Below are 22,336 nucleotides of genomic sequence, written 5' to 3' on the forward strand. Positions count from 1 at the left end.
AATTACAATCCAGATAAAAATTCAGCTTTTACAGAGGCCAGTTTCGAATTGCAGCCATCCGTAGGTGCCCTTTGAGAGCAGTTTAGGAGTAATTCTCATGATCTCATAAAACGTTGGTTCCGGCTCAAATGGGTCTGAGAGGCTAAATGTCATCAAACGGTGGTCCGTACGTGGCTCAAATGGGTCTGAGAGGCTAAATGTCATCAAATGGTGGTCTGTACGTGGCTCAAATGCCCAAAATAAATGGGCCTCGATATAAAAAAGGTTGAAAACCACTGAGCTGAGCTACACCTGCAAACACACACCTGAGTTTGATGAGGTCTACTTCTGTTTGATCAGCTTGTTGTAGAACCTGTTTTTCGTTTAGTTTTTCACAGCCTGGTAAAAAACACTGTCGACTCTCTTTAACTCGATCCATGTTAATGTCAACGAAAGTTACATTCCGAGGTGTTTAATATTAAAACAAACGGCTTGTTGAAGTTGTTGTAACAAACACTAGCAGCTTGTTGAGCGTCTGTGCGTCAGTGACTCTGCGTGTGTGTCACAGTCACTGTGTGTGTGTGGCGGTGGTGTGACCAAGAGGTGGCGCGCACGACCTGATGACTTAAATACATGCACGTGCGTTATTATGGATCCCACCGCAGCTCCCCCCCCCCTCCCACTGCTCCCAGTCCCACTGCAAAGGCGCGCACGCACGCACGCACACAGGAAAAATGGAGAGACTGAATAAAGGACTAGTTGCACTGGAAAGTATATTTGGATGGCTGGTGCAAGGAAAGTCACCACGCTAAATATCATAACTGAAGTTGTGGATAATGAAGTGCATGCACATCAGCGTCGGAGAGGAACAGTTACTCAACTTTTGGGAAATATAATCCCTTGGAATCCACATGAAAGAAATGCATTCTGAGAAGGAAGGCATGGCAGTGTATCGGACATTGCGATGCCTGAATGCCACTTGAAAGTTTTCAAATCAGCCTCATGGTGGCGCTACAACAGGCCAAGTTGCGTCACACACACACACACACACACACACACACACACACACACACACAGAGAGGTTATCACAGAGGTTAACATCTGTGATAAAAAATCCTGTAAAGAAATTTGGGGAATGTCCACTGACTCCTCTTGATGTTCATTATACCATTTTGTTATCAAACAAATAATAGACCATGTTGTTGCTATGGAACAACGGCTTGTGTCCAACAATATTTCCTGTCTGCTGCTGATACTCACAAACATATTTCCTGTCAGCTACTGATACAAACACTGCAACAGGAAATATAGTTTGGACCCATGAATGTAGAATGTTTGTATGTTGTGTTGTCAAATGTCTTTGTACTATTATGCACCTCATTGGTTGCATGCCTAAAAGCCCCTGTGGGTTCTGGCCTGGGGACATTATTTACAAAATTCATTCAAAACGTTTGAGTACATGTACAAGTATCAATATACTGCAATGTAGAAATACTCTGTTAACAGTCCGGAATTCAAAATTATTGGCTTAAAAATGTACTTAAATTACCAAAAATAAAAGTAGTCTTTATGCAGAATGTCCCATTTGATCTTTTGAAAATGTGTCAGCAAAGTGTAGGCCTATCATGGGTGTCCGCTCACGCCGCGGTCCACAACGGACAAAAAGCACTAGTCTATCGTGTTCAATATTGAACATTTATTTAACATTCTGTCTCAGTACAGAGACAATTTGGTCCATCAAATGGTGTGATTAATGAACGAACGTCTTTTCAAAAGAGCTCTCTTTTGCGGTAGCCTAAGCCTAATAAATAAACGTTTAATTTAAATATAGTAGCTATTTGTGAAACTGACGTCTGATAAGTGACAGTTTGGGTTTGGTGAGGTCACTCTTTTTGCTTATCGAGGCATGGTTCTCATGGTAACGTACGCGCCATGTTTGTACGAGGTCCCAGGTTCGCCTCGATCCCGGCCGAGGCTACACTAATATCTGAAACGTCAATATTACCGGACTTTTACATAATTGTGACAGTTCGGAAATAGCGCACTGTGCAATGCAAATTAATAGGCGAGTGCGCTCCCGGTACGCATTTCCGAACGCGCGCACATATAGTGTTTCTTTCTACGAGACTACATGCAGTATTGACACGTTTAGGCTACTTTAACTCATTTAAAGAAATTGAGTATTTTATTTTTCACCACTGGGTGGAATCAAACCAAGGATCTCTCACACTTTGCTAAAGACTAGACTCGATCGGAGACCGGCGACCGCAGTGAATCATCTGTTAATTAACTCAAAACAAGGCATAGGCTATCTTTTAATAATTTGCGAGTAATAGGCTACTGTGTGCTGCCGCTGCGGCCCTGGCTGTGCAGCGCTCCTTTCCTTTGGGATATCGACGGTGACATCTGAATTCTGACTGAACTGCATGATGCCAACCGTGACTTACCGGCAGTAGGCTATGCGAGTTCACGATAAGGAAACGACGTGACGTCAGTTTACTGGACAGTCAGGCGGGGCTTAAATGGAAGGCTTGGCTGCTTAGTTACAGCTCCTTTATAACTCTATGGTTTACAGTAGGCTACACTACAGTTTAGTTAGAGCGCTTCTTTCGTACATCTATGGATAAGTGGAGTTGCAGTCAGAGCGCACCATAATGCGATACACGATCTTTTTACTATTGCTCACAACATGGGGTAAGTGCAATGACAAATAATTGTCACAACGAATTGAACGAAACAAAAACTTTACTATTCCTTAATAGGCAGGATTTCTAGAGTTGAACAATGCAATGCGTCTGAATTCTGATGATGATGCTTATGCTGCACTGTTGCACGAGGAAAATATTTGAAGCGATTATTGACATTGCGCTTTTTCATTAAACTTAAGCTATATAGGCTACTTGCCTACATTAAAATGTAAATACGCTCATATTTTTGTGTATGATCTCTTCAGTCTCGCTCGTACGGAGCTCACGGATGCTGTCACATGTTGAGCGCTATGATGTAGTGAGACCTCAAAGACTGCACGGCAGAGACCAAAGGAGCCTGTCTCCAAACCAGGTATTTGACCCAATTATTGAATGAGACATCCAGACTATTTTTTCAGCTTTTCTGTCTGGTGTAGACCCAATGGAGACATGGAGTCATGTTCTGCTGATTATAGCCTAAAGCCTACTATATAGGCTATACTACATACATTAGGCCTACAATAATTCTAACGACATGGACCAGACTCGGGGCCATAACTGTAGGCTATAATAACTGATCAAAAATAATCTGTACGCAACTAAATTCTAATAATATTATTTTTTGCAGATTTATCCTGATGTTATTGGATACGAATTGACAATTGAAGGAAGGAACCATAGAATTAGTCTTGAAAAAAATAGGTAAGATCAATATTTAACCATAATCATTTAATTTAATATTAAACCACTTCCAATCCAACATGGTCATGTTTGCAGTTTGACTGAAGCAAATGAGTAAACGAATGAAACTTCTGTCACAGGGATCTCCTAGGGAGAGATTACATTGAAACACATTATTCAGAAGATGGAAGACGGGTTACTAGATCACCCAAAGAGGTGAGATTCGAGAAAGCTCAAGTAAGATTTATCACAGCAATATATGAATTACATTTAAATGTATTTGAATTAACATGATGACACTCATCCCATCTAGGATCACTGCTATTATCATGGTCATATTGAGGGCACTGAGGATTCATCAGTTAGTGTGGGGATTTGTTCTGGGATTAGGTAAGAATTCAGAGAACACATGCATTGTAAACTTGAACTTTCCTTGTGTATGGCATTTCTCTGGTGGCAGCACATTGCTGTTATATCTGCTTAACTTAGAATGTTTGAGAACGTGTGTTTAAAATCCATTCCTGCATGCTGTTTTTGAGCTTTAGAGATTTATTTCTTGAGCTGAGCTGTTGAAGTCCAATTTCGATTTCGATTTCGATTAAGCAGAATTCAGAAATGTATACTCAATGTAGAACTACTCAAATGAATCTAAAAGAAACCAATAAATTATTAATTAATCTGTTGCCTGTAGTGGCTTTGTGCGAGCCAAGCAGCAGGTTTACATCATAGAGCCCCTTGGAGACCGTGATGATGACGACCATGCAGTTTATAGACAGGAGCAGCTCAGAGTCAGTGGCCGCCCCAGCTGTGGCTCGTCTCCCAACACCACCAACACCACTGTCTATGACAACGACAGCGACCAGGACATGGGCCCGAAACTCTCTGGCTTGCACAAGTCTAGATCCTGGGTAGGTTTGCTTCAAGTTTTGATATCAAAGATTACCGCATCATAACCATTAGTTCAAATTCAAGGTATTAAAAAAGCATGTGGCATTTTTCTGGATGGCTTATTCCACACATGCATATATAACAGCAGTGGCATAAACTGCCTATAATCATTGAGAAGCAACGAATAGTGAAGAATATCTAACACAATTATATACACCATGTATCCTACAAATAGCAATACAATATTGAGATGACAGACTTTCTTCCTTTTTTTTGTCCTTCAAGCATCACTTTCAGTTCCCTTTAATATAGTTTATAGTTTCCGTGTAGGCCTATTAAACAACTGTGCATTCCAATGTAGCACTATCTCTTCCCTGGGTTACACATGACATGACCTAACAGCATTTAATAATTGTTAAATAAAATAAAATAACTACCAACACATACCAGAGAAACACAGGGTATAATAATTAAATAAGGGAGATTAACTGGCTCTGGTGCTGCTCGCACCCAGTACAAAACACATGGACATCAAGGTCATGGCACAACGCTCCTTCAGGACATGATCCATTCTCAGTCACATCCCTTACTCACACTAAGATCATACAGGAAATGTGTTGGTCCCTTACTTTAAACACCCTGGCCAATGCTCCAAGTATCGTAGACTCTTGGCTCCCAAACTCCCAAGCTGTGGAATAAAGTCAATAAACTCCCCCTCACAGTCAGGATTGCAGACTCACTTCACACATTTTCCACTGCAGTTTGAAAACTCATCACTTCAGATACCAACTCATCCCCTTAGCACTCCACTTTCCTTCTATCCCTTCTTGTCGCCTATTTTGATAGATGCTAGTTATAGCATAGGTTTAATATTTAGATTTTATTTATATATTTTTCTTGACTACAATGCTGACAAGTAACTGATATGTTGCTACTCAAAACAAAAGCGTGATGTGTCCTGTGTGGCTACTCAAAGGCAAAGCAAGGGTGCTGCATGCCTACTCAAAGCAGAAGTGTGATGCATGCCAACTCAAAGCCAAGGAGTGTGATATAGTCCGAGGTAAAACTGCTGGCAGGAAGAAAGTCTGCGATTTCATAATGACACAATTTAGCCAGCAGCAGCCTTCTACCCAGAGAGACAGGAATTGTTCCCAGAACCACTAGCGGGTCTGTCTTCACGTCACGCATCCTTGTAAAACATGTTTTTGTTTTTTGTTCTACACAACCTGTTTGCATGCCTGTTCATGCCATTTACTCTGATCTTGCCCTTGTAAGTTGCTTTGGAGCGCGTCTACTAAATGCCTCAATTGTAATTGTAAATAGCCTCTGATGAGGATGCTTTCAATAGCGCAACGATATAATTGAATTAAGACAATATAATATACATATAATGACAGACCTTTCCTTGTGTCTTCTTTTAGAACAGTAAACCTATTGCAGGGCCTCAGCGGTTTGTTGAGTTGTTCTTGGTGGTGGACAATGCAGAGGTAAATATAATTATAATTATAAATATAATTATTCACAGCCTTCAAGTTCATCGGTGTACTAGCGGTGATGTGATTCTACTTTTGTCTTCTCTCTATTTTCTTTTTATACCTCCAGTATAAGCGCTATGGCAGCCAGACCAAAGCTCGAATGCTGGGAGTTGTGAACCATATTGACAAGGTATCTTTTCGATTTAGTTAATGCAGTTGTCTGGCTATGTGCCAATAGTGCTCTTAGCTAACTGCTTCTTACGTCGGGACAACGCTCTACATGTCCCAAACTCTTCTCCCTTCTGGCTCCAAAACTATGGAACGCACTTCCCAATGCAATCAGAACTGCAGACTCACTCCCAATCTTCCGCCGTAGTCTGAAAACTCACCTCTTCTTGTCCCGTAGCACAGGCTAAATTTATGTAATTTATATGTATAATTTAGCATCATTTATTATTTTATTATTATTATTATTAGATCTACTGTTGGACAGATATTAGGTTCTTATCTTGCTTGTGATTTTTGATGACTATTTCTATGTATTTCACTCATTCTTGAGATGAGGGACAAAAGTGGAAAAAACATGTCCCACACATAAGAGCCTTATTTTATGTAAAAAATAAATAAATTCATAAAAATAAAAGCACTTGCAAAGTTAAGTGTAATACAGTTGTGTATTATTATGCCCTTAATTTCATTATAATTGTTTTCATATTCCATCTGAATTAGTTAAAAGCAGGCCCTGTACCCAAAAAGGCCTGTATTTAGCCTGTCCCCAGCAAGTGGCCACAATTTCAAACTGCCAAAAAAGTGTCTAATACTGTCACAATCACATAAATATACATACTAAATTAAAGTAGATTGTCAACAACATAGCAAATAATATACACAGTTAATTTTAATTTATATTTTCTATTAAATATCTCATATCAAATGTTCGTCCCACGTCTCCGTCAACTCCGTCAGGTTTTTTTAAAAGTCTTAAATTAATCAGAAAATATTGTCGACAGATTTAGCCTGAAGACTCCTTTTCCAAGTCCCATTTATATTTGTTGCAACAGTGGAGTACCTGGTCTGACAAGCATTCAATTGTTTGATATTTTAAACAAACAATGTTGATAACAATGTGGTCACAGCTTTTACATGTCAACTCCGTCTGCACATTTTTATGATCTTTGTTAAGAATTCCAAAATAATGTTTATTATTTTAGTTTAGGGGTTAGGTTTAGCTAACAAAATTAAGCAAAAACAAAATGGCCACATTGTACTAAAGAGGGTTAAGATGAAAACAAATGCCATTTTGTCAACTCCGTCAGACGTCAACTCCGTCAGATTTTGTGTCTGACGGAGTTGACGTGTATCTGACGGAGTTGACAAAAGTGTTCCTAAAACAATAAAATTATTGTTTTTGAATAATGGGCAGTATTCTAATTTGGCACACAGTTAGAGCATGCCTTAAGGAACATTTTTGGCTATGGGGCCATCACAGATTTGTCTCGTGGTGACCATGGCAGCCATATTACAAAAGAGCCGCCACCTGGTGTTATTTTACAATAACTCAAGTTCTACACCACCTAGGATCTTGATTCTGGTGACTAAGACCTCATTTTCAAGGATGAGGGATACAGTGGTACAATTTAGACTTTCCCTGTGACCATGGCAGCCATTTTTCAAAATGGCCGCCACCTGCTGTTATTTTACAATAACTCAAGTTCTACACCACCTAGGATCTTGATTCTGGTGACTAATCATACATTTTCAAGGATGTGGGGTACATTGGTAATATTTAGATTTGTCCTGTGACCATAGCAGCCATTTTTTTTTCAAAATGGCCGCCACCTGCTGTTATTTTACAATAACTCACGTTTTAGACCACCTAGGATCTTGATTTTGGCGACTAATCATACACTTTAAAAGATGAGAAATACAGTGGTACTATTTAGATTTGTCCTGTGACCATGGCAGCCATTGTTTTTCAAAATGACCACCAACCTGCTGTTATTTTACCAATAACTCAAGTTTTAGACCACCAAGGATCTTGATTCTGGCGACTAATCATTACATTTTCAAGGATGAACTTTCTCTGGGAGAGGTAAGGGCTTATTTCAGGTGCAGGTTGAGTTTCTACTGACAGGACATTAAAAGGAGGTGGGCTTTCTGGCCTTTGACTTGCCCCTTTCAGGTACAGATGCACAGTTTGACTTCACTGGCCACTGCAGGGAACTGTGGGAGAGAAACTTTGGTCTCTTGACACCCCGTGACCCCGATTAGGTTCAGGGTTTTTTTTGGTGGAGACTTGCCTTTCATGACATCTTTGCTGCAGCAGTTGATCTCCTTACTGCCAGTGGTGGCACACTCTGGGTCTCTGGGGCATTGTATCTTGGTGGCCTCCTGCCAGTGTTTCTCCATCCTTCTCCTGAGCTCTGTGTTCTGGGGCTCTGTTATAGTCAACTTACATTGTCTTGGCTGGAGATTGCTTTCCTGCAGGGTCCAGCCCAGTCTTGTGCAGATGGCTGCTGGCCCACCTGGAGGCCCCAACCTCACTTGTTCGGTTGGTGTGATTAGGTGGGGTGGTCTTCCCCAATCAGGATGAGGGGTTTGACCCTTTCAAACGGCAGTCTGGCCAAGTGTCTGTATTTAGTTGTGAGTTTAGATACAGGATACGATTGCTCACCCAGCCCCAGGTGACATGAGGTGAAGGCTCCTTTGATTTGGTAACATTGCTTTGGTTGACATGCTGGGGACACAGAGAAAGACACTGATGCCTTCAGTGTCTGCACATCCTGCCTGATGGTCCTGAAGCCAAATCTTCTGTCTTCAGTCTTTCGCTCACTGTTCACTGCTCACTGTTCACCTCACCGAATTTAGCCCAAGGAGTTTGACCCCTAGTTTGGCCATAGACCCCCTAGTTTGGCCATAGCCACTAGCCCAAATGTGGCGACATGTGCTGACCTCATCACATCTGTGATGATGGCTATGGCCGTTTTTAGCCAACGTAGTGTTTTTTGTGCAAAACTAATGCTTGGAATGGATCCAGAATCATGAAAAGCCCCTAGTTTGACATGCCACATGCTACTTAAAGCATAATGAAATTTAGAACATTTAGCCTTATATTGGTTGTTGATGGTACCCAACTTTCAGCAGCTGTCAAACATGCCCCTAGGGTGGTCAAATAGAAACCAATGTGGGATATGTTAGTAGACACCTTTACAAACATTGGTGAAGAAAATTCTTGGTAAGAAATGTATTCACAGATTATATATTATTCTGATAATATTCCCTGAGTAAATTGGTAAAATAATAGCAGGTCCACCATTTTTGAAAATGTCTACCATCCATGGTCACAGGATAAATCTAAATAGTACAACTGTATTCCTCACCCTTGAAAATGTATGATTAATCACCAGAATCAAGATCCTAGGTGGTGTAGAACTTGAGTTATTGGGAAATAACAGAAAGTTGGCGGCCATTTTGAAAAATGTCTACCATGGTCACAGGACAAATCTAAATAGTACCAATGTATCCCACATCCTTGAAAATGTATGATAAGTCACCAGAATCAAGATCCTAGGTGGTGTAGAACTTGAGTTATTGGGAAATAACAGAAAGTTGGCGGCCATTTTGAAAAATGGCTGCCATGTTCACAGGGCAAATCTAAATAGTACCACTGTATTCCTCATCCTTGAAAATGTGGGATTAGTCACCAGAATCAAGATCCTAGGTGGTCTAGAACCTAAATCAGTTAAACTTGTCAACTCCGTCAGATGTTCGTCAACTCCGTCAGACGTTCGTCCCGTGATGTTTTTGTTAATTTCCAAAGAAATAGAAAATTCGCTGTCAAATCTTTTGTGCTTATGTATTGAAACACCAACTGAAATGATACGTAATGATGATTTTTTTTTTTTTTTACATGGTTTTCATGTTATAATATTGAAAATATAGGTTGAAATGACGGTTTTGAGAAATTGGATATTTCATAATAGTGTGATATTGGAACAAAATAATATTAAAAGATTTGTATTACTTAACTTGATTACTGAAAGCCATTATAAGATAACTGAGGACTTTATATTATTGTTGAAATGATAAAATTCAATTAAAAGGGATTTTAGTGTGTCTGACGGAGTTGACATGAATCAGGTATTAAGTGCATAAATGTCCCATTTTAGAAAGAAATGTTATGCGAAAAACCTGTTCCTTATCAAGATTGGTAGTTGAGACCTGTGTCTACAAATACATCTATTTGATTTGAATGTATCTTAAAAAAAAAAAAAATCCAGTTTGAAAAAAGTTTTGTCCCTTATCTCAAGAATGGGTGATTTGATGTATTTCTATTCATTTGATGTATTACCTTGTATTGTTCTTGCTTACTGTAAATCACTCTGGATTAAGAGCATCTGCTAAATGTCTAAATTGTACGTTGTCACTGAACTGCATTCAATATCTCCTCCCTGGCTGAAGCTATATCGAGCCCTGAACATTCGCATCGTGCTGGTGGGCCTGGAGATCTGGACGGACAGCAACTCCTTCGACGTGGACTTCGATTCGGAAACGACTCTGGACAGATTTCTCCTTTGGCGCCAGACTGATCTTCTGAAGAGGACGAAACACGACAATGCCCAATTTGTGACGTGAGTTTCCGTTGTAGATTCAGCAATATTGCCACAAACGTTGGTAAAATACAAGTCTGCTAGCCGCACAATCTGTGACCTAATATTAGATTTTTGTTTTCAACAGTGGCATCGATTTTATTGGCGATACTGTCGGATTGGCAAATAAATTTGCCATGTGCACTGAAAATTCAGGAGGAATCAATCAGGTATATTAAACCCAATGCTTTATATTGCTAAGTATTTAATAATACAGTGTCCCTATCCTATAACTATGTCTGCTTCTTTGAATTAACTGGTCTTAAATCTCTCTTCTCAGGATCACCACAAGAACCCTATTGGCCTGGCTTCCACCATTGCTCATGAGATGGGACATAATTTTGGCTTGTCCCATGATTCTCCAAACTGTCTGTGCGGGTCGTCGTTTAGCAGTCAGGACTGTATCATGGCACATAAGCTCCGGTAAGGCAGACACTGCAAGGCAGAAACATTCAAATGGAAACTAGTTTTTCACACTTTTTTTAGATTATCATAAAGATACTTTAGTTTCATCTTAAACTACATCATGATTCCATGAATGCGTATATGTTCTATTCTTTAATTCAGACCTGTTGTCTAAACCCAATTTGGACTGATGCCGATTCTAAAAACGCCTGACCAAAATGTTCGGAAAAACTTCAAATATTCATATAGCAGCATAATGTTTTTGTAATTTTTTAATACTATACAGAACCCCAAGAGGGGTTCCCGTCCAGAAGGGAAGGGTTACAAAAAGGGGTTCCCGCCTATAATGGGTTAACCTCGTGAAACTAGCCTCCCTATTCTGAGGCGAACGTTCGGCAAGTATAAACAATCTAAAAACTGTGAGCTTGTAGATTGGCTATTTTTGTCGAATCGATTTGGGGGGAAGGAGCAGTCCAAAACTAGAGCACTGGAGGGCCGTGGTCAACTAAGTATATACAGTATAGGGTTTAAGTGGTTCAATGAAGGTTACATACATGAGTGGGTGATATTTGGACTTCTCTGCACGGCTGAAATCTCTTTGCTGTTGTGTAACCTTTCAGGACAGGAAATCAGGCGTTCCCAGAGTTCTTCAGCGGCTGTAGTGAGGAGCAGCTGGCTGAATTCCTGGAGCGAGCTCAGCCCAGCTGTCTGCTAAAGCCCACCTCTGCAAGGACCATCGACGTGGGCCCCCGCTGTGGAAATGCCTTGCTGGATCCTGGAGAGGAGTGTGACTGTGGCACCGCCGAGGTAAGCTTTACAATGAAAGACAAATAAAGTGTAATTAAAGTATTATTGCAAACCTATGTTGCTAAGAGATTTAATTTTGGTTGACTGGTAGAGGTAGAGGAGACAAGTCCAGGTGAGCCTTGGGATTTTGTGTTAACCACAAATTATTATTGCAATAAAGCAACACAAAAGGTTATGAATTATTCATTTATCAGTGCTTGTGTGCACTCATTTCCCAATACAGATTGATTGATTGAGAATGTTATTAGAATGGGTACAATTCAATGAAAGTATAGGTCAATATAATATCTGCTAAGAAGATAAAACCAGAAAAAGCACTAAGACTTGTTTACATACTGGTAAGTGTCCTCCATTTTCAATTCATTTAAAGGCATACAAATGTCTTCTATGCAAAAAAAAGAAAAGAAATCATCATATAGCCTACACAGAAAAACATGAAAAACATGTACAGTATAGAAAAATCCCACTCGTGTGAAGTGAGCAGCTACAAATCATGCTACAAACACATTCCGTGCTTAAACGAACATACACACATGCATAGGAGTGGCTGCACCGCTCAAAAACGGGGGGGAGGGAGACTTTCACTTTCCTACAGGGGCCAGTTTCGAATTGCAGCCACCCATAAGTGCTCTTTGAAAGCGATTTTGAAGGAGTCTAGGGATTCACATTTCTTAACGGCTGTTGGTAGGGCGCCCCACATTTAGTGGCATAGGAGCAAAATGTATTTAACCCCTTGTTTGAGCCTAATGTGGAAAACGTTAAATGGGACATTCTGCATAATGAGTACTTTCTACTTTTGTATTCAGTTTGTATTCAGAACTTTTACTTGTAACAGAGTATTTCTACATTGCAGTATTGATACTTTTTCCACCACTGCCAACATTTGAATAGCTTTGGTTTTTCATGGTGTGATTTAAATGCGTTTGTTCAGGAATGCAAGAACCCTTGTTGTGATGCCTCAACATGTCGCCTGGCCGAGGGAGCTCACTGTGCTCATGGAGAGTGCTGTGACAACTGTCAGGTACTGAAGCACTCCCATTTCCCTGCCTAATTTAATCAATATCTTCTACCGTTAACTCTTAATATATACTGCATGAAATATATATTTTTGTTTACATTTTTAATTATACTTTACTCTTAATCTGGGACTGACACCCAAGTACACCTAGGCTGAAAAATGTAGTCTTGGCATCTTATGCGGTCCTATTAGATGTGAGTCACAATTTGAGTCTTGACTTTTTTTTTAATTATTTAAAAGTTAGTTTATAAAGCAACTTATATTTATATAATTATAAAGAAAAAATATATATTATTTTGTGTAACGAATGCAGTTGCCAAGAGGTGACTATGGACTGTGTTGGCTACGGTAGAGTTCAGCACATACTGTAGAGAGAGCATAAAAACGCTGGCCAGTCGTACAGACACACCCTGTGGGCTAATAATTGCTGGCTAGAATTAGGAAAGAGTGAAGGTTAGATTTACTTTGAAGGGCAGATGAGGGCAATAGAAACCACAGTGCAATGGCATAGCGCAATAACAGGAAACAGGGTGGCGATAGCCGGGTGTTTCTATGAAAACACATCCTTCCTAAAAGTTTCAAGGTCGAGAGGTGGTGTAAATAAACACTGTACAAATTCACCGTAGGTAAGCATCTAATGTGTTAAACCAGTGGTTCCCAAACTGTGGTGCGTGCACCCCTTGTGGTGCGCGAGTGCCTTCTATGGGGTGCGTGTCATGAAAAGGCTAATGGTGGTGCTATGGTTTTATTTAAAATATATTAACATATTATGCCAAATATGGCAAGTATATGCAGAATATAGCCCATGCTGCATATATATGCCATATTCAGGTTCATATATGTGCATATATGTGGATAAATAGGAAATGTATGTCTCTATATACAGTAGCTTATGCAATTTTGATTTCCATGTGGGGGGTGCATCAGCTAGGTCGGGAGGTAACAGGGGGTACATGGCCAAAAAGGTTTGGGAACCGCTGTGTTAAACTAACTATACCGTATGTGTTTATTTTCACCAATCCACCTACTCTCCACAGTTGAAACAGACAGGCAGTGTGTGTAGAAAGTCCAGCAGTGACTGTGACCTACCAGAGTACTGCACTGGGGTGTCGGAACACTGTCCAGAAGACAGCTTTGAGATGAACGGGAAACCTTGCAATGACCGCGGCTTCCAGGGCTTCTGCTACAACGGTCAATGTCCCACACTTCAGCAACACTGCTGGAGGCTGTTTGGATCAGGTAAGGTGCCTTATTAGTTACTGTATCTCGTAGGCCTGCCATCAGTGTTTTACTTTTTAGTGTCAAATGGGGTAACCGACTGTTTATTATTATTGGGTCATCGAGAACATGTTCTAACATATTTCCTAACATACTGTACTTACATAATGGATTGTGCAGAACACAATAAAACGTATTTGTATTGGAAGTGTAAAGAGTTTCTTAACCCATTTTGACCTGAGATCAGATTCTAAAAACGTCTTCTACAACCTGACAGTTTTCTGAAAAAGCTATGTTTCTATGTCAGTCGTTCTTCGATTTTTCAAAAATAGCAGACCTACAAGCTTGTAGATCTGCTATTTTTCAATAGCTAAAGCATAACATAATGCCACCAAAAGGGGTTCCCACCCAAAATGGGTTCAAATATCTTCTCAAATATGATTTGATGGTGCCATATATTCTGACGGACGGGACACTTCTTTTGTTTTTCTTTAGGGACTACAGTTGGATCGGATGCTTGTTTTTACTTGAACAAAGGAGGCCAAAAGGGAGCTCACTGTGGGAGAAGCAAATATGGCTACACCCAATGCACCACACCGTACGTATCTACATATATCACGCCCCGCATCGGGTCTGAAAACACAACATGGCACTTGGCCAGTGCAGAAGGGAGAAGAGTTTGGGACATGTAGAGCGTTGTCCCGACGTAAGAAGCAGTTAGCTAAGAGCACTGTTGGCACATAGCCAGACAACTGCAGAAACTGTAAATCGAAAATCTACCTTGTCAATATGGTTCACAACCCCCAGCATTCAAGCTTTGGTCTGGCTGCCATAGCGCTTATACTGGAGGTATAAAAAGAAAATAGAGAGAAGACAAAAGTAGAATCACATCATCACTAGTACACCAATGAACTTGAAGGCTGTGAATAATTATATTTATAATTATAATTATATTTATATTTACCTCTGCATTGTCCACCACTGTTCTAAAAGAAGACACAAGGAAAGGTCTGTCATTATATTATATTGTCTTAATTCAATTATATCGTTGCGCGTAAAAGGGTGTTCAATAGTACTAATTTATGCAAAAAATGGAGTTAGGTGGTTTCCTCCCGACAGCAACGATATTAAACTTATGAACGAGGTGTCACACGATGCGCACATCCTGTCCTGCTGGGTCAAAAATTCAACATTAAATAAGAATAGATAGAGAATATGCACATGCATAAAGAGAATAGCAAATCGTATTGAGTTTAACGTCGTTTAACGGGATCAGATGTTTGGATGTATGGGCTGTCAAGGCCATAATCTCCGGGTACGATGATGTCACGCGTAGTGTTGTAGTCGAGACCACCTAAAGCGAGACCAAGACAAGACCAAGACCTAGGAGGGTCGAGACCAAGACCAAGACCAATAGCGATGCGAGCCTATGGGGCCGAGACCAAGACCAAGACCAAGACCTGGAGGGTCGAGACCGAGACCAAGACCAAGATCGCTGCTAGCCTAGGGGGCCGAGACCAAGACCAAGACCAAGACCTGGAGGGTCGAGACCGAGACCAAGACCAATAGCGATGCGAGCCTATGGGGCCGAGACCAAGACCAAGACCAAGACCTGGAGGGTCGAGACCAAGACCAAGACCAAGACCGATGCGAGCCTAGGGGGCAGAGACCAAGACCTAGGAGGGTCGAGACCGAGACTGCCGCGAGGCGAGACCGAGTCAAGACCAAGACTATTTTTCCCTCTTCCTGACGTCTCAGAGTATGATTTTCCACAAAACTTGCACTTTGCACTGTGCTTTTTCCCCCCATTATCCTTGAAAATGTAATTTTTGTGTTCCACAAAGCCAAACCTTATAACAGCTGAATTAGCCGACATCTTATTGACCAGTACATTTGTTGTTCCCCCAAATTAAACCATGTGCATTGCGCATGCACTGAATTAACCTGTGAACTGTGACCTCACCTGTCACACTGTCCGTCACTGTCAGTTTGACAGTTTCCGACCAAAACCTTTCAGATTAATGGCTATGGGCTATGGCTCACCTTCAAATTAAAACAATAGTTTATTAGTTGGTTTTGGTTGCTGCTGTTTGAGCCTTTTAGTAAATAAATCGGTAGTGAACCAACAATGTCAATGAGGCATGCATGCACGTTATACAACAAAGGATTGTTTTTATGATCGTTTTTATTATAGCCTGACAAGACATGATCACATAAGGTGGACGATGGATGGATTTTAGTTTACTTTAGGTATAGATGTAACGTCAGGTAGGTGGTGGTTCTTTACTCTTCTCATGATGAAACTAAACCGAGGCGATGCTTCATAGTTCATACATATGTCGCGGTCGCGCTGCACGGCTGCAGTGCAACGCGTTGTGATAGTTGTAGATTGGCTATTTTCAGATCAGTATTCAGATCACCGCTCAACCTCGTTTATTAAAACGACTACAGGCTACAAGTTACAACTTACAACACAAAAAGAAAGCTTGCAGTCTTGCACTGTTGGTAGAATATATTGAAATGAAAATGCCAGGCTGTATGCCGGGCGCTGCATGCGTATTGCCGTCAATGCCGTGCGTAACTCTCCGCCTCCCGGCCGACACTTTTTTTATTTAAGCCCATTGCCTGAGGCTGATATAATTTCATGATAGAATGATCATAATAACATCAACATGTGCTCTTCTTTGGACCTGTATGAACGTCATGCAGCGCTGTTCTCCTTAACAGCTGTCTTTAATTCATTAATGTGAATGGGCTCCTCTCAGTCCTTGCGATCGGGTTGATATAATAGAACGTTTTGCATCTCGTCTCGAGTGGTCTCGGTGGGGGAAGAGACCCGAGACAATAAGTCCGAGACCAAGACAAGACCAAGACAAATGAGGCGCGAGACCGAGACGAGACCACAAGACAAAAAAGGCGAGAAGCGCGAGACCGAGACAAGACCAAGACAAATGAGAGGCGAGACCGAGACGAGACCACAAGACAAAAAAAGGCGAGAAGCGCGAGACCGAGACAAGACCAAGACAAATGAGGCGCGAGACCGAGACGAGACCACAAGACAAAAAAAGGCGAGAAGCGCGAGACCGAGACAAGACCGAGACCACGAAAATTTGGTCTCGAGACCGGTCTCGAGACGAGACCAGGTGGTCTCGACTACAACACTAGTCACGCGCATAGCCTCTATTGGTGGTATTAATGTTTCAAACAGGGAGGCTCTTCCTCAGACCCATGTAAGATTAAACTCATGCTAACTTATGCCATTTACTTACCTTTTTTGCAGGAATATAAAGTGTGGATCTGTGTTTTGTGAGGGAGGAGGAGATTCCATCACAGGGAAAAGGGCAGTGTTTCAGGGGGCCAGGGGGGACTGCCTTGTGGCAGTGGATGACGACAAGACTCGAAACCTTGACATGGTTCCAAATGGAACCAGGTGTGGAGTGAACAAGGTAACATTTACATTGGAAAGACTTTGTGAAATGTATGTAGCACTATTCATTTCTCATTTAACCATTTTCAACCTGGCGTCCAAACTTTTGGCCTGTCATTATTGGTGAAGATTTAAAAATGTGTCAAATATCTTCCATTCTTTAAAAAAACCGAATGAAAATCTTTACTAGTTCACAACACGTTGTACACTGTCATACGTCAAAAGTATGGATAACATGTATGGAAAAAGTCATGATTTGGGTTAACTATATTCACTTATTTTATTTTCTAGGTTTGCATTGAGAACAAATGCGTAGGTACCACGGTTTATGGTGAAAAGGACGAATGTGCCAAGAAATGCAACAATAAAGGGGTGAGTTGTGTGATTTAAAATCATTCCGATTTGACATGACGAGACCCAAGTTGCATTGACTCACTCTTGCGATTCTACTTTTATCTTTTAGGTGTGTAATCATAAGAACGAGTGTCACTGTCAACCTGGCTGGGCTCCGCCTTACTGTAATGACCAGTATGCAGACTTACCTCAAGGTAAAACATCTGACTATTCACTGGCAGGCAATTGCAACACATTTCATAAAATTCCCACGCTCTCTGAAGATTAGCATGAATATACATGTACAGTATAGCATGATGAAATTTAGATACAAATCCACATTGCTTCAAAAACGTCCTGAAATAATGTAGCTGAATCTTGGCACTGATAGAATAAATACCTGCCTACTGAATCATGCTTTCAACAAGCTATAGTGGGAGGATGATTCAGGGTACAGGCATTCCTTCCCTTTTCTTTAGGAGTTTACTGCTTACTTTAGATCTGATCTGCCTGTACACTCATTCTCAGAGAGAATCCTATCTTATCTTGAAAAAAATGACTGGAATGACCGGATGACTGGAAAACAGTTATGGCTCAATGAAGTTAATTCCTAGACTCTATGGTTAATTATAGTAGAAAAGTGCCTATAGCCTCCCTAATGTACAAGACGTTGGAAAAGCTTTCACTATTCTAGAATTACCATAAGTGGTTCATTGGAGTGTATTATCTATGTCTTGTTTATTTCTGCAGACCAGAGTGCGGTGATAGCTGGAGTCTGTGCAGCAGTGGCCGTCCTTTTAGTGCTTACTCTAGTGATTGCAATACTCATGTGCTGCAAAAGAGAAAAGAGGGAAAACTACACCTCTAAAAGGTATTCTAATGACTCTCACATACTGTACACGTTGGATAAGCACCCACATTTGTGGTCGATGCTTTGAACATGTCCAAAACCACATTTGTGACTTCCGTCTATTCTGTTCACTCAGGAAAGTCCACTCTGCCCCAGGGAAACTGAACCCGATGTTCCAAGAGGGAAGCACTAAGGGCAGACCTCAGATCAGTGCGCCAACGTTCATGGAGTCAACAGCGACACAAGCCTGCACTCCTCTGATGGTTACCGTTGTACCCAGCAGAGCCGCTCCACAGGTACAGCACAATGAGCTTCTTTGTGACGTCACAGTATGTTGTAAGACAAGATGCATTAGCAGTGGAAATGGTTGTGGAATGACTTCGAGCAGGACTGTTATTTAGTTCACTGATAACATCAGTAAGATCAGGTTCCTGAGAAAAGCGGATAGTGTCATGTCATTATTTCTTCCTCAGCCACCAAAGACGTTTACTCCAGAGTTGGCCACTTCAAGTTCTCACACTGTGCCGGTAAGACAGATTTTATAGTTGCATCATTCACACCTGCACTGTATGTTAACTAAAGCTCTATGGGCCCTATTGTCGCCATGCTATACCCCTTGTCCATGAAGTTCTGCCTTTGTTGTTTTTTTTTTACTATTTTGAAAACAATTTAAAATTGTTCAACTATCCAATCTACATCGACACGTTGTGAAGTTGCAGATTGGCTATTTGAACTATTCAAAAATGTATATTCAAAATAGTAAAAGGCAAAGAAGTTTAGGGATAAGGGGTATAGCACTGGTGAAAATATGGCCCTGTGTGTCATCGAGTGGAATAAATCAAAATTAAATCTCATGGTTGCCATGTTTTTGTTCCTCTTACCACAGACAAAACCACTACCTCCATCCAAACCCTTACCACCTCTGCATAATAAGCAGGTGAGTCAATTTCGTGCCAAAAAAAACATTCATGAGTTGTCCCCGAATTGACTGACTCGCTAGCACACTTACTGGAGCAGCCTTTATCACCTGAATTGTGATTCCACTAACATTCCATCCTTGGTTTTCATTATAAAAGGCATCCAAACCCAAACCACCCCCCGTGCCTCCAGTGAAGCCCAGCCCTGCAGGCAAAGCCCGCGCTCCTCCTGTGCCCCCAGCAAAGCCAAATGTTCCAAGACTCACATGAAACTCTCAACAGCATCTCGTTTTGTCAGCATGAATGATACATTCACATTTTTCATAGATTTGACTGTTGGTCTTGTGGTGACGTATATTTCAGAGATTTTAACTTTTTTTTTTCTTTTTTTGCTCCAGCAAACCTCAGAGTGAGGCATGATAAGGGGCTCAGAATGGTGATTCACTGGAGCCCAGGACTTTGGAAAACTTCAGTCTGTGTTTTGAAGAGGTCTCGGATGTCCAAGGCTTCAGTAAATGTTTGGAGACAGTCTTTGATGATACAAGATCCAGTGAGTCTTGGAAAACTATTTCCCAACCACTATGGAAAAGTGGTTTGGGAAAGAAAAAACAAATATTGGCAGTGAACTGCTTGGTACAGTTGTCATGTGCATTTTCTTTTTCTATTTTAAGTTATTGTCTGTAAAACATTGGGTCAACTCCCTTTGAAATGAGCATACCATTGTTTGAGTTAAGTTATCTTATTGCACTTTTACGAGTGTGAGCGAAATGGCGCTCACATGAAATTGTCTTGTTTATTTAATGTCTGCGCTAAACATGTACAAAGCCACTTCTATGCCTTTGATGGCATTATTTTCTTTTATTATACAGTACTTGAAAACTAATGAGTGGTACATACTGTTTGGGACAACTTGTATTACTGTTAGTGCACTGTACGGATGGCCTTTGTATTTTTGCTGTCATTAGGTTTCACAGAGTTCAGTGTCATCGAGTCAGGAAGGGCTAGTCTAGCGCCAAAGGGGCCCGATGCGGTTTGTTTTGAGAACAAAAGCCTTGGAAGGAAATACAAGTCTGAGTAGCGAGGATTCCGGACAATACACCACAAACAATATCACTTGTGCAACAATAGTGACCAGTAGTAGGCCTATGGTGCATAAATGTTATATTTATAAGGAATAATATACTTAATTGAAAGTTTTGTAATTATCCTTGTGGATGCAACTTGAATTGAAATTTGGTAAATACTCAGAGTGTTGTTCCTCTGAACTAAAAAGGCTGTCCTTGCATGCACTTTTTTGCGGAAGTACCGGTAATGATGAATTGTGCACATAGCAACAACTGATTACACAATGTCCATGTGAAACCAAATGTCATCCAAGTATTTCTTATGTTATTGTTTCTAGGAAAGTATTATTTGTACTTTTGTAATAAATTATGACCGATTACTTGCGTCTCCAAATTGCCATCTAAATGATTAATGCCTGATTTATACTTGCACACGGGTGTTACATTGCAAGCTTTGTAGATCTGTTATTTGTGAGTGACACCCGTGCACAGGTATAAACTCAAGCTTAAGTCTCAACAGGTCTGATTCACGTTATATGCAGTAGTCAGTCAGGCATTTTCATGCAAACCTTTCAGCGAATTTAATATCTGCAAAGACTTATAGCTGCTTTGATTACTACAAACATCACTTTACAGGCATTCATCCAGCAGCATTTCTACTACCCCGCCCAGTATAGCAAGCAGATCAGCAAACAAGTTAATCCAGATTTATGGTGCTCTGGCTCTCTTGTGAGTCAAGGAAATGGGCTGGCAGGCCGGCAGTGAGTCAGAACTCTGCTCAACTAGACACCGACCGACAGCATCAGGCCCTATCGTCATCTTCTGTATCTACTTAATACTATTAGGGTTTTCAGCTAGAAACTAACCTCGTTTTAGATCATTGCTGAAAGAGGGGAAGATCACATCCCATTCCATTTTGGGACAAAAATTTAAAGATTGATATCAAATGGACTGCACTTAAATCAGGAGGCCAAAATCGACAAGCTAGCAGCCACCTCGACTTGGGTCAAACCTTCCTCCATTTGAGCTAAAATATAGAATTTCTTCAAGACTACTTTCCTTTCAATCCATTTAAGCCATGTTCAATTATCCGAGTCAGATGTTTGCCAGTGATGACCAGATCCACAAGAAAATCTGATTTGTGTGAGGAAACTCTGTATTTGAATAGACTTCTATCAAGGGAGTTCTTTGTGGAATGCAGGCCCCAAGCAGGGGGCTGGGATCTCACTGGGAAAGAGCTGGCTGATTCAGTCTGATTCACAAACCACACAGCTATTAAAACAAGCATGGTTTTAATCACATGGATTGTTTTACAGGGCAGCTTTGTCTCAGCTTGTTTCACTCTTTGGACTCAACTTACAACTGTGGTGATACATTTCAAAGGGGGAGGTGTGAACAATGTCAGTGTTCAAAATAGAATTGTAACTAAGTACACAAACCAAGTACCTTCTTTAGCTCCACATGTTATAGCTTCAATAAATTCAGTGAAACCAGTAGACTTTCCAATATAACATATGGTCTTGTAAAAAAACTGAAGATCTAGAGTAGACTTTAGTCTCTTACCACTGGTTTATATTTAACTTCTTACCACTGGTTTATATTTAACTTCTTATGGGCACGATACCTCTGTTGATAACTTCCAACCCACACACACACACACACACACTTCTGAATCCCTCAAACAAAATCCAGACTGAACTGAAATTACAAACTAAGTGACATTACCGGCCCAACATTTCACATACCCAAACACTCCCAACTTAAATAATTTCCTGACACCTGCAGCTGCAGGTACAGCTGCAGCGTGTCCATACTTCCAGCAGGAAGTATGGACACAAATGTCCAGCTGACAAGAAGCCCTCCACAGGAACAAGAAAATAAAACTTGTCATGGGAAGGAAAGGAGAAGTTCACAGACAACATAATGCGCTTACATCAG

At 40.8% G+C, this 22,336-nt stretch overlaps 1 protein-coding gene across 4 annotated transcripts; it reads left to right on the forward strand.

Moving 5' to 3' along the window:
• Positions 1-2,512: 2,512 nt before the first annotated feature.
• Positions 2,513-20,778, forward strand: LOC308333457 (zinc metalloproteinase-disintegrin-like crotastatin). 4 transcript variants are annotated; one of them, XM_080789880.1, is made up of 24 exons: positions 2,515-2,673; positions 2,933-3,039; positions 3,295-3,368; positions 3,488-3,563; positions 3,661-3,737; positions 4,039-4,255; positions 5,657-5,722; positions 5,838-5,900; positions 10,172-10,341; positions 10,448-10,529; positions 10,640-10,782; positions 11,385-11,571; positions 12,503-12,592; positions 13,627-13,828; positions 14,303-14,405; positions 17,088-17,253; positions 17,526-17,606; positions 17,698-17,782; positions 18,318-18,438; positions 18,554-18,713; positions 18,891-18,944; positions 19,304-19,354; positions 19,494-19,613; positions 19,730-20,778. In XM_080789880.1, the coding sequence occupies exons 1-23, from the start codon at positions 2,634-2,636 to the stop codon at positions 19,602-19,604; spliced, it is 2,526 nt and encodes an 841-aa protein (XP_080646006.1). In that variant the 5' UTR covers positions 2,515-2,633; the 3' UTR covers positions 19,605-19,613; positions 19,730-20,778. The 4 variants fall into 4 exon arrangements, with proteins under 4 accessions (XP_080646007.1, XP_080646006.1, XP_080646005.1 ...); XM_080789881.1 differs by lacking the exon at positions 19,304-19,354 and having other exon boundaries at positions 2,513-2,673; XM_080789879.1 differs by having other exon boundaries at positions 19,494-20,778.
• Positions 20,779-22,336: the final 1,558 nt, after the last annotated feature.

Source organism: Protomyctophum bolini (assembly GCF_963924005.1).
Source record: "Protomyctophum bolini genome assembly, chromosome: 18".
Lineage (NCBI taxonomy): Eukaryota > Metazoa > Chordata > Actinopteri > Myctophiformes > Myctophidae > Protomyctophum > Protomyctophum bolini.

Excerpts from the sequence above, each read along its gene's own strand:
- LOC308333457 (XM_080789879.1), top strand. The coding sequence starts at position 2,634 with ATGCGATACACGATCTTTTTACTATTGCTCACAACATGGG. Across the intron at positions 2,674-2,932 it reads ACTATTGCTCACAACATGGG|TCTCGCTCGTACGGAGCTCA; the intron begins GTAAGTGCAATG and ends TGATCTCTTCAG. Across the intron at positions 10,783-11,384 it reads ATCATGGCACATAAGCTCCG|GACAGGAAATCAGGCGTTCC; the intron begins GTAAGGCAGACA and ends GTAACCTTTCAG.